We start from the raw sequence: 13,361 nt of genomic DNA, 5'->3' as shown, positions 1-13,361 counted from the left end.
AATTCATTGCCATAGAGTGCAGTGGAGGCTGGGACGCTAAATGTCTTCAAGGCAGAAATTGATAAATTCTTGATGTCACAAGGAATTAAGGGCTACGGGGAGAATGCGGGTAAGTGGAGTTGAAATGCCCATCAGCCATGACTGAATGGCGGAGTGGACTCGATGGGCCAAATAGCCTTACTTCCGCTCCTATGTCTTATGGTCTAGGTGTACCCTAGAGCTCTGTGTGAAGCTAGGGAAGAGATTGCTGAAGCTCTTGCTGAGATATTTGTATCATCGATAGTCACAGGTGAGGTGCCGGAAGACTGGAGGTTGGCAAATGTGGTGCCACTGTTTAAAAAGGGTAGTAAGGACAAGCCAGGGAACTATAGACCAATGAGCCTGACGCCAGTGGTGGGCAAGTTGTTGGAGGGAATCCTGAGGGACAGGATGTACATGTATTTGGAAAGGCAAGGACTGATTAAGGATAGTCAACATGGCTTTGTTCATGGGAAATCATGTCTCACAAACTTGATTGAATTTTTGAACAAAGAGGATTGATGAGGGCAGAGCAGTAGCTGTGATCTATATGGCCTTCAGTAAGGCATTCGACAAGGTTCCCCATGGGAGACTGGTTAGCAAGGTTAGATCGCATGGAATACAGGGAGAACTCGCCATTTGGATATAGAACTGGCTCAAAGGGAGAAGACAGCTATCTCAGGATGTGGAAGCTTTGGAAAGAATTCAGAGGAGATTTACTAGAATGTTGCCTGGTATGGAGAGAAGGTCTTATGAGGAAAGGCTGAGGGACTTGAGGCTGTTTTTGTTAGAGAGAAGGTTGAGAGCCGACTTAATTGAGACATATAAAATAGTCAGAGGGTTAGACAGTGAGAGCCTTTTTCCTCAGATGGCGATGGCTCGCACGAGGAGATATAGCTTTAAACTGAGGGGTGATAGATTTAGGACATATGTCAAAGATAGTTTCTTTACTCAGTAATAAGGACATGGAATTCACTGCCTGTAACAGTAATAGACTCGCTAACTTTAGGGGCAGTCAAATGATTATTGGACAGACAGATGGATTAGAATGGAATACTGTAATTTAATTGGGCTTCAGATTAGTTTTACAGGTTGGCACAACATCGAGGGCCGAAGGGCCTGTACTGCGCTGTAATGTTCTATATTCTATATTCAGAGGGTGGTGGTGGAGGGTTGTTTTTCAGACTGGAGGCCCATGACCAGTGGAGTGCCACAAGGATCGGTGCCGGGTCCTCTACCTTTTGTCATTTATATAAATGATTTGGATGAGAGCATAAGAGGTATAGTTAGTAAGTTTGCAGACGACACCAAAATTGGAGGTGTAGTGGGCAGCGAAGGTTACCTTTAATTACAACAGGATCTTGATCAGATGGGCCAATGGGTTGAGAAGTGGCAGATGGAGTTTAATTCAGATAAATGCGAAATGCTGCATTTTGGGAAATCACATCTTACCAGGACTTATACACTTAATGGTAAGGTCCTAGGGAGTGCTGGTGAACAAAGAAACCTTGGAGTGCAAGTTTAGAGCTCCTTGAAAGTAAAGACGCAGGTAGATAGGATAGTGAAGGCAGCATTTGATATGCTTTCTTTTATTGGTCAGATCATTGAGTACAAGAGTTGGGATGTCATGTTGCGGCTGTACAGGACATTGATTAGGCCACTGTTGGAATATTGCATGCAATTCTGGTCTCCTTCCTATCGGAAAGATGTTGTGAAACTTGACAGGGTTCAGAAAAGATTTACAAGGATATTGTCAGGGTTGGAGGATTTGAGCAATGAGGAGAAGCTGAACAGGCTGGGGCTGTTTTCCCTGAAGCGTCAGAGGCTGAGGGGTAACCTTAGAGGTTTACAAAATTATGAGGGGCATGAATAAGATAAATAGACAAAGTCTTTTCCCTGGGGTCGGGGAATCCAGAACTAGAGGGCATAGGTTTAGGGTGAGGGGGGGTGGGGGGAGGGCGGGAGATATAAAAGGCACCTAAGAGGCAACTATTTCACGCAGAGGGTGGTTGAGCGCATGGAATGAGCTGCCACAGGAAGTGGTGGAGGCTGGTACAATTGCAACATTTAAGAGGCATTTGGATGAGTATATGAATGGGAAGGGTTGGGAGGGATATGGACCGGGTGCTGGCAGGTAGGACTAGATTGGGTTGGGATATCTGGTCGGCATGAACGGGTTGGACCGAAGGGTCTGTTTCCATGCTGTACATCTCCATGACTCTACGAGAGCAAGTTAGCCCAAAATAGGTTTCTTTAGGTTGCAAAACAGCGGAGAAGGGAGAGGAGGCAGAAAGCAGGAAACTACAGGCCAGTTAGCTTAACATGTGTCATTAGAAGATACTATAACAGGGCACTTGCTATGTTCAAAGTAATCAGGCAGAATCAACATGGTTTTATCAAAGAGAACTCATGTTTAACTGACTTATCAGAGTTCTTTGAAGTAATTTGCACTTCTAGGTAAAGGGGATATATTGTACCAGTTGATATATTGCACCTAAATTTCCAGAAGATATTTGAAAAGGTGCCACAAATTGAAAATAAAAGCTTGTGGTGTAAGGAGTAACAGGTACAGTCTATAGATTGGCTGGCTAACAGGAAGCAGAGAGAAGGAATAAATAGGTCTTTTCAGGCAGGCAGAACATCCTAAGTGGTGTGCCACACAGCTTGGTGCTGCAGCCTCAACTCTTTACAATTTATACAAATGATTTGGATAAAGGAAATGAAGGTATGGCAGCTGCATTTGCTGATGTCAAAGATTAGTAGAAAGCTTGTGAAATGTGACAGCACAATATGGAAAACTGTCCATTGTTACAGAAAGAATTTTAAAAAACCCAGCATATTATCTAAAAGTTGAGGGGATATAGATCGCAGATGCAGAATGATCTGGATGTTGTGGTATATGATTTGCACAAAATTAGCAAGTGATCAGTAAAGGTAATAGGTTGTTATGCTTTATTGCTAAGGGAATTAAATGCAAGAACAGGAAGATCATGCTTCATTTATACATGGCATTGGCGATTCTGCATTTGAAATATAGTGTATACCACTACTCACCATATTTATGAAAGATATTAATACATTGGAAATGATTCAGAGTAGATTTACTAGACTAATAATTGGAATGAGCAGACTGCCTTATGAACAAAGGTCAGACGAGGCTTGTAACTTCTGGAGTTTAGAAGAGTCAAAGGGAACTTAACTGAAACAAGATTTGAGGAGATTTGACCAGGATGTTTCCGCTTATGGGAGAATCTAAAACTACAGGTAATATTCTAAAAATAAGGGATTGCATTTAAGACGTGATGAGTAAACATTTTTATTTCTTAGGATAGATGGTCTTTGGCAGAGCAGGCCCGAAGGTTTGTGGCTTACTCTTGTGTATTGTTCATATTTTCGCACGCTATGAAGAGATAACAGAACACTGTAAGGAGATATAGTTAAGTGAACGAGCAAAGATCGGGCAAATGGAATATAAGCGGGAAGATGTGAAATTGCCAATTTTACAAATAGAATTAAAAATATCTAAATAGAGGCTACAGAATTTTGACACGAAGATTAACATTGCCAGCCTGGTCTTTGAATCACAAAGGTTAGTATGCAGGTATAGTAAGTAATTAGGAAAGAAAGTAGAATGTTATTTACTGCAAGGAGGATGAATACAATGTATTGTATTGTTTCAGTCATACAAAACACTGGAGAGATCACATTTAGAATTTATCAGGTATGTAGTATTGGTCACCTTATTTAAAAAGCAAGAATGGAAATGCCTTGAAAGCAACTCAGAGAAAGCTTACTGGATCAAATCTGTAATGGAAGGGTTGCCAAATAAATTTGTATCTGCTACAAAAGAATACATTCCAAGTTTGGAATCTTTAGAAATGCTTCCATCAACTTCTTAGGAAGAGTTCTTTAATTCTTTTCAAGGCAAAGGTAGATAGATGCTTAATCAGCAAGAGTGCGAAGGAGCAGGCAGAAACATGAAGCAATCAGAGCAGCTATGATCTTACTGAATACAGTAGCTGACTGACCTACTCCTAATTCATGTATTCATCTGTATCATAGAGGATTTAATGTGTTAGCGATCACTCATTTGTCCAACTGAAAGCCAAGTTCTCTATGCATTATTCAAAAATAACTGGAGTATCTAGTTCCTATTCCCTCAAGGGAAATACAGGATAGTGACAAATTAAGACAAAGACAAAAGAGTCACAAGCAGCAAAACAAATTCTGAAGCCAGTGGAGTTGTGAAAAGTACTTCATACTTTTGCAGATAATCCAGTTTTTACAGTAAAGCTCACTCAAGCTTTTATACAATCAAGGAACATTAAGCAGCAGTACCTCCTAAACCTTCCATCAGGTATTATATTAGCTTACACATGTCATGGGAAAATGAATGCCCCCAGCGTATGAGTACATGTTTAGGTAGAGCTTTCATATTTAAAAGATTACTAAATTTCAGTGTAAATTATTCTTAGTGACTTCAACTGAATACCCACATCATGAAGGATTGCACTAAACAAGTTTAGATTAGAAGTGGTTCTTAATTTCAGTTGCTCAATTCTACAGAGAGCAGAATCAGCTCAGTACAGCTTCTTCAGATGCTACATAAAACAGTGTAAAAGCAAAATACAAATGAACACAGACAGCAATACTTGCAAAATCACAATGCTATTTTTAACCAGATACAGGCAAAAATCAGATACCGAGGCACCATTGTGAAGTAACTCAACTTTGAATTGAAACATTTCATCTAAGTTTTGAGCTCAAAACTTAACGACAAACTGCCCTTGGGTCAGAAGTTCAAAAATAAATCTGAGAACAAACTCATGTTTTTAAAACAAATATTGCAAAGAAACTGATTTAGATGCTTCAAGGCAGATCATTGGTCTCAAACAGTACCCATTAGTAAAATAGGAAGCAATTTCGCCCTTTGGCGTGGATATTCTTTCACATTCAAGTTTGCATGTTCTGACTAGCAACATTTATTGTTAAGCAAGCGAGGGTTAGCAATTTCATTGAAGAACTATTTTTGTACATTATAAACTCAGTACTTGATCCTTCATTTACATCAACTGCAGTAGATACCAAATTAAAGCTATCACTTGGTTTGATTAGATTAGATTCCCCAAAGTGTGGAAACAGGCCCTTTGGCCCAATAAGTCCACACCAACCCTCCAAACAGTAACCCACCCACGCCCATTTCCCTCTGACTAATGCGCCTTAGGCTTCATAAAAATTACTGTCTAATCCATTCAACTTAATTTGCCAGCCAGCCCAAAAACATTACTTCGACCAGTTTAAAATAATTGTTCCATGGGAATATAGATAACACAGACAAGGTGAACATTTAATGCTGATCCCCAATTGTTCTTGAGCTGACTGGGTCTCAAGCCATTTCGTAGAGCAGTTAAAAGCCAACTACATTGCTGTGGGTTTGGAGTCACAGGTAGGCCAGTCCAGAAAAGGATGGCAGACTTCTTTCCTGAAAGGACATCCATGAACCACGTGGAGTTTCTATGAACTAGTTTTTAATTCCAGAATTTATTGACATCAAATTTCCCATGGTGGAATTCAAATCCACATTCCCAGAGTATTTGCTTAGGGCTTAGGATTACTAGTCCAATGACAATACCACTATATCAATGCAACCGCAGAACATTTAACAAAAATTGCCAAACAACCTATTCATGACAATCATATGCTGTCTGTCTCGGACTATGTATTTTCATATTTTCAAACAAATATTATGGACTCTAGAGATTCAGCCATAACAAATAGAAGACTAAGCGGCCCAAAGCCTTGAAAACAAATATATGCAAACTTTGAAGGTGAAATTATTTGCCATGTTCTGCTTCTGACATAAGAGGGAGAACAGATTTCTTTGTAACCACCTACCTGCTGCAAGCATAATTTGTACCCTATCAACAAACCCAAGCTCTCACTGAACCTCATCAACATTTTCTTGAAATGAAACAATATGTAAAAGTTTATTTTACAAATCACTTCTGTATCGACAAGAACTGGATGTTGAAGCACAACTAAAATTAGCCATTTTCAAAGTTGAAATAAATATTTATTCTCCAACATAAACTGTACAAGTTACTTTAGAATACCTTAACTAAATGCTTTTATAAAAGCACTACCGAAGATGTCAGTCACCAAAACAACTTGTATATGTAGACATGCTACTTTGGTTTACTGACTTCACCTGACGAAGGAGCAGTTCTCCAAAAGCTTGTGATTTCATATAAACCTGTTGGACTATAAGCTGGCGTTGTGTGACTCCTGACTTTTTTCACCCCAGTCCAATACTGGCACCTCCACATTTTAGTTTACTGAATTACCAATTACTTCAAGAGATAAAATTGAAGATTTTGTTTTAAAAAATGTAGAATCAGGAGCAATATCCCCTCTCATTACAACTGCCCTACGTATGCAGACACAATTGTTTTGATCATCCAATACTGGCCTGCAGCTTAGTCCAGTCAGTCATCTTTTATGAAAACAAAGCATAAAATGAGATGCTGGGCATTGGGGAAATTTTCCCTCATTTCCTAAGGCCTCTATCCTACTCTGGCTACAGGCATTGCCATCTCAGTCTTGCAAATTGTTTCCAGGAGAAAAAAACTTTATACCACGATTACCAGAAGTGATTGCAGTCCTTATCATCATTTAATACACTAGTCTCAGCATAATCCCCAAAAGGATTTTATCTATTGTCTCGCCATATGGTCAATTATTTTATAGCTTTCCCAATTGCTTCACAATACTGTAAACATTTAGCATAATTGAACAAATATTGTAATTGTGCAAATTGTTTTCCAGTTCATTTTTGTACAGCTAAATACATTTAAAAGTAACTTTATAGCAGCGTGCAGTTTAGGATATCTAGACTGCCCCCACACAGAACAAAACTACTACTGGTTTCTTACCTTGCCTACATCACGCTCGAAGTCCACATACTCTCGTGTGGGAGTTTGCCGCTGTTCTCCATGCCAATTTGCCGGAAAAAACTGCAGAGATAGATTGGTTCCAGAGGCCACAAAAGCCTTTCAGAAAAATCAATACAAACTCTATCAGAGAGCAGGACTAAATAAATAATGCAGTTTTTAAAAAAAAAAGACAGTGGCAACATCCTGAGGTTATAGTCTGATTGGCAGCACAGCATTCTCCAAACCTTGGAATTACACAAGAAATGATGATCCCACGTTTTATCAAGCACAGTTATATGCATTTGATTCTGCTTTGACACACGGCCCAGAAGATGTCAATAACACAGGATACTGCACTATTCAATATCCTTTGCATTAGTTAATTGACAGTCACTGCCAGAATAATTATGCACTGTGAAAATCCAAACATACAGCAATGATGATCATTTCTGAGACAACATATATAAAACTAGAATTGGAGGGAGGTTTTTTTTTTAAACAATATTAATATCGCTCAGCCTTCAATAAAATGTTCAAAGTTGCAGGTTTGAGTTTGGCAGTGCAGCATGAACCCTGCAACGCAAATATCAAGTGCATGTTCTGTTTTTGACAGTGACAACAAGGAAGCAAGCAAAGTGGAAAGGGAAATGAAGGAAAACGCTGGCTCAAGACTAGAGGAGCAAATCTACAAAATAGACAATCATATTTCAAAGAGATAAAATCTCAACATTCAATTACTTGATGCAGATGCCCAATTTAACTTGCTGTATGCCTGTGATTCAATTTGTCAAATTACAGCATATTCATTCATACAACAGCAACTCAATCCAGTAAATGCATTGAAAAATACTTGCATACAGCTGCCATCCAAATAGATATAATTAATTTTTAAAACAAATCAAGCTTTTAAAAACATGTCATGAACCGACCATCACGTTAAAATGTAGAGGAATGGCTAAACACAAGAAGAAATATTTACAGACAACATGAAGTACACGGGTCTTGCAGAATCTGTGGTGAGACAAAAATTTTAAGCTTTCAGGTGGATGGCACTTCACTCTTTGTGTCTGATGAACATCACAAACTGCAGAAATTCAAAAAGGTGGGTTGACCATCGCATTCTCTTGAGGAGCAATAAGGGATTGCTAATAAACTATGGGCCCTATTCCTATTCCATTAATGAATTAAAAGAATATGCAATGGCCTTACTCACCACTGCTTCAGCTGAGATCAGATAACAGCACAGAGGAAAATCGAATATGAACTCTTCTGGCACATCAATCTGAGAGAAGCTGATACATGCCTCAAAAACTTGGGCTATGAGCTTTCAGGATGGTTTGAGTTTTTGTTTCAAAAGCAAACCAGATTTCATCTACATAAAAAAAGCATTTCATTTTCCCCCAGGAATAGCAATTTAAAAACTGACCATTAACTATTTTTGTTATTTCTCCTGAGTTTGTCTAGGCTTTTTAACATTAACCACCTGTGGTAGTTACTTCCACAGCGGTTAGAAAAGGCTTTCTAGAAAACTGGTTTTGCAACCATAATGGAAGAGTGATACCTTTCAAAAACTAGTACAGTACGTTAATTGGAGGTTGAGTTATGAGGTACATGTTACTTGGTTGATTCCAGTGATGGAACTGAAGTTATGCAGATGTACTCATGTAACAAATGATTCACATTTGTGAAACTATTTTACCTAGGAAAAAGTTCAGAAAGGCTGAGCAAATAGAACTTGATTATCAGTGTGTGTAAAATACAAATTTAGCATGCTTAAGATAAGGACATAATGCAAAATGTGTGAAGGTAATCCCTCATTATTTTCACATTTATTATAAAAAGAAAGCCTGTGCACATCTTAGTGGTAATAATGGACAGCATGGTGGTTCTGTGGTTAGTGCCAGGAGCCCAGGCATTATTCCAGTCTTGAGCGACTGTGTGGAGTTTGCACATTCTCCCCACATTTGCGTGGGTTTCCTCAGAGTATTCAAGTTTCCTCCCAGTCCAAAGATGTGCAGGTTAAATGGACTGGCTATGCTAAATTGGTCACTGTCCAGAGATGTGCAAGCTAGATGGATTAGTCATGGGAAAAGAAAGGCTACAGTATTGGGGTGGGGTGCTCTTTATAGTGCCCGTGTGGGTCCAATGGGCCGAATGGCCTGCTTCCACATTGTAGGGCTTCTATGATTCTAATAGCCTTATCAACATGCTAACACATTTGATATGAAGATCCCAATGATAATTTGCCATTCCACATACATTTTATTTAGCAATGTTACTATTCCAACCAAAATGACATGTAATACACCTCCATCTTGACATAAATACACATTAGCCAGGTAATCTGATCTATATAACTACATCCCAGCATCTCTGCAACCCCCAAAAGTATATGTGCAAAATAGATTCATTGGAGTTTAATGCAACATCTGTATCGAGTGGAATTCTGCCTGCTTCTACAAACGTTCAAGAAATATACTGAGAGCTCTGCTGACCAGATTAAGGATTGGTGATACTTGCACCTCTGCAAACATTAATGAAAAAGTGGTGCATAAAAGGTCTAAAAGTTGTGCAATGCCAAACAAAATGTTAGACACCAATTATTTTTCTGCTTGAGGAAAGCTGCCATCCCCAAGGGGACTAAAAAGTACGGTTGGCAGCTCCAAATGTAATTTATATTGACAGATCAGTCAAGAGAAAAAGCATACTGCTCAGTATCTTCATTATCCAGTTTCATCCTTAGGAGGAAGCTCATTTAGAGTAATTCATTACAAAACAGGTCAACATCCTACAGCATAACTGCGTTCATCTGATACCAGATAATAAAAGTCTGGATAATCTCCGGTGCAGTAGTTAGGATTACTTTTGGAAAGATAAAATTGTCATCACCTTCAAAAGAATACTACCGATAAAAAGGGAAATCCGAAATATAAAAATCAAAATACTGCACAGAGACAGATAAGATTTTAAAAATTATCAACTCCACTGCATCCTGATGGAGGGTCCCACCCAAACTATAAATTAACCTGCTTTCCTGCACCCCTCCCGCCTGGACTGGATACCCAACCGGGGTGCTCATTGTTCTTGGACATCCCAACGGGGAAAAGCAATGAGGCAGCCGGGGTTGGAAGGCTCTTGAGCAGTTTGACGGTGCCGCAGCCGATTTAACGCGCATCTTTGTTTCCCTCCCTCCCCGGCTGGGGGCCCGTGACCAAGTGGAAGGATGAGTTTTACTCACAATCTCGGACCTGCCGTCCCTGCAGGCGTTCTGGAACCGCATCTGCCTCTCATCGTGCGGCCGGTCGCGGAAACCTGTGTATTTAATCTGGGGGGGCGGGAGAGAGAAGAAGAGCGGAAAGAAAGTTAAACCGTCACCGGCGGACAATGCGGAGTCATTAAAAGTCGGGCTTCCGCCGGCGGCAAGCTTCCCTTCTCCCGGGAGCCAGAGTAAAAAGGGGGGGGGGGGGGGGATTTCCGGTACAAAACCCGGGGGCCCTGTGCACCCTTCTTCCTTCCCCTCCCACCGAGTCCCGGCCCCGGCCTCTCCTCCATTAATACCCCCCCCCGCACCATCATTATCATCATCCCCCTCAGCCGAGCGCCAACTCGGGTAAACTTTCTCCCCACCGCACTCTCGGGTCCGGTCCCGGTTCCTCTCACCTCACATTCTCGACTGAGTTTACGGAAGAACTCCTCGTTCTCGAACTTGCTTCTCTGATCGGGGACGACCCGCGGCATCTTTCCCGCTTCTCTCTCTCTCGCTCGCGCTCTCTCACTCTGAGGGAGGGTCGGACTCAGCGCTGCTACCGGCTCGCTCTGACACGCGCGCGCGCTCAACTACCTCCGGGCTCGCGGCAACGGTGTCTCTCGCGTTCTCACTTCCTCTCGAGGAACTTCGCTCCCTTCCCCCCTCTTCTGCAGCATTATGCTGTATACAGGGTACACGCACAGCGCCACTAGCAGGCGCGCAGCAACCTCATCGACCGTGTCTCTAGCGCGCAGCCGCGCCGCACACCCCCATATTTTATTTACATGTTGTCCATCGCGCGCCTCCGCTGTGGACCGATCGGCCCACCACGTGACCCGACACTGTGGCCGGAACTTGCCGATGATTGCCGGACGAGCAGACGCGGTGTGATGCGAGCCCGTCAAGTGGCATGTCTTGCTCATTTGTGGCATACTCCGCAGCCGTGACGTGTATTGCAACCATATCTGTGACACAAGCCGCGACATTACCCCAGAATTTATCACTCTTAATGTCAACAGCAAGGCGTCCCGCGGAAACTAGTAAAAGTTTGGTCCGAATGGGATTGCAATCTCCAAAGCTTTCCAAGTGCTAACTCCAATCGCCCACCAACCTCCAATCCAGCTCGCTGCTGTGAAATCGCCCTGGTTGCAATCATCTGCCGCTATGTGCTGCACACCTCTGGCATACGTTACAAAACCATAACATTTTAATGCAGAAATGCGGACGCTGGAAATCGGAAACGAAAACACATTGCTGGAGAAACTCGACAGGTCTATCACCATCTGTGGAGAGAAAGCAGAATTAACGTTTCGAGTCCAGTGACCCTTTTTCCAAACATTTTCTTTTAAAAGTGGATTATGGATGTAGGCATCACAGCCTGAGCTACCATTTGTTGCCCAATCCCTAACGACCTCGAGAAGGTGGCGGTGAGCTGCCTTCTTGAAATGCTGCAGTCCTTCTGGGGTTGGCACACACACAGCTAAAAATGAGTGAATTCCAAAGATTTTGACCCAGTGAAACTAAAGGAATCGTGACGTATTTACAAATCAGGGTGGTATATGACTTGAGGGAAGTTACAAGTGGTGGTGTGCCCATGTATTTGCTGCCCTTGTCCTCATGTGGTTTTGGTGGGTGCTGCTGAAAGGACCTTGGTGAATTGCTGCCGTGCAACTATGCTTCCATTGTGGATATCTATCAAGCACACTGATCCTGGTTGGTGTCAACTGCTTTAATGTTGGCAGAGCTACTATCCAGGCAAGTGGAGAGACTTGTATCACATGCCTGATTTGTCCCTCAAATGTGGTACTCATTTTTTAGGAAGACTACTTCAGGATTCACAACCTCTAATCTGCTTTTGTGGCTGGTCCAGTTCAGTTTCTGGTAAATGGTCATCCAACAGCATTGATTACATTTGAATAAGCTTTGGAACTGAATTGTGAAGGGCATTATATAAGTACAATTTTTTTTTTTACTTTGCTTCCTTTGCCTCAGTGTAGTCGCTGCTGAATCCATGATTTGGTGTCCTGTGAACTTTTCTATTCCAGTGTACCAATCCACCATCATGTTTCCACCCTCTTTAAACTTGTGCTTATCCAAGACATTTGTTGCCATTTCTTCAATGACACCCAGTCTCATCCCATCATTTCTTTGCTTACTGGCACCTGGTCTGTCAATACCTTGACTTTCAGATCCACATACTTATTTTCATTGTGATTCCCCTCCCACCCCTGATGGTTCTCAGCCAAAAAACATTGACCCATCGTCCACCTACACCATACACCTGCAAATACAGCATGGAAACAAGCCAATAATCCATCAGAACCTCTTTTCCTGTGGTTGACTGTTCCATCTTCAAACCATGCTCTAGTAGAGGTGTTTCTGCTGCATTCCCTATCAGATTTATGAATATCTCTCTGGAATGGGAGAAATATTGTATATACTGGAAATAAAGGCAACACATGTTGGATAGACCCGCCATGTCAGGCAGCATCTGTGGAGAGAGAAACAAAACTAGTGCAAAGACTAGAACAAACAGCCCTACCAACCATCAAACCAAAAATCTGGGTCGGCTATGTAGATGACACCTTTGTCATCACAAAACGAAACAAGATAGAAGAAACATTTAACATCATCAACAACACCCTCACAGGCATAAAGTTCACCAAGGAGGAAGAAGCCGACAACAAACTCACATTCCTGGACGTCACAGTCGAAAGAAAGGACAACGGAGAACTACAAACCTGCGTATACAGAAAACCGACAAACACTGACCAAATACTTAACTACACCAGCAACCATCCCAACACACACAAATGAAGCTGTATCAGAACACTACTCCAACGAGCCACCACACACTGCAGCACAGACGAACTTCGGAAAACAGAGGAGAACCACCTATACAACATACTTAAGAAGAACGGATACTCAAATAATACAGTGCGCAGATTCCTCAAGAACAAACCACGACAAGCAGACCAAACACAGCCAGAAACCCTAACCACCTTACCATATATCAAAGAAGTTTCAGAAATGACAGCCAGACTACTAAGACCCTTCGGAATCCTCGTAGCACACAAACCCATCAACACTCTCAAACAAAAACTAACAAACTTAAAAGACCCAGTACAACCCATGGACAAAACCAATGTCATCTACAAAATTCC

General features: G+C 41.6%; 1 protein-coding gene across 6 annotated transcripts in view; it reads right to left on the bottom strand.

Moving 5' to 3' along the window:
• The window catches only part of cbfb (core-binding factor subunit beta), an 88,720-nt gene extending 77,858 nt beyond the window's left edge, over positions 1-10,862 (bottom strand). Inside the window, exons 1-3 of one of the 6 annotated variants that reach the window (XM_043707220.1) lie at positions 10,611-10,856; positions 10,189-10,275; positions 6,951-7,067 (exon numbers count right to left, since the gene is read on the bottom strand). In XM_043707220.1, the coding sequence (XP_043563155.1) occupies positions 6,951-7,067; positions 10,189-10,275; positions 10,611-10,688 (282 nt within the window). In that variant the 5' untranslated portion in view covers positions 10,689-10,856. Of the gene's footprint in view, positions 1-6,950; positions 7,068-10,188; positions 10,276-10,610 lie in introns of all 6 variants that reach the window. The other 5 variants (XM_043707219.1, XM_043707222.1, XM_043707221.1 and 2 more) reach the window with 5 other exon arrangements.
• Positions 10,863-13,361: the final 2,499 nt, after the last annotated feature.

The sequence above is a fragment of the Chiloscyllium plagiosum genome, chromosome 17 (assembly GCF_004010195.1).
Source record: "Chiloscyllium plagiosum isolate BGI_BamShark_2017 chromosome 17, ASM401019v2, whole genome shotgun sequence".
NCBI classification, from domain to species: Eukaryota; Metazoa; Chordata; class Chondrichthyes; order Orectolobiformes; family Hemiscylliidae; genus Chiloscyllium; species Chiloscyllium plagiosum.
The sequence above is the reverse complement of the archived record's forward strand: the minus strand, read 5'-3'. Positions and strand labels throughout refer to the sequence as shown.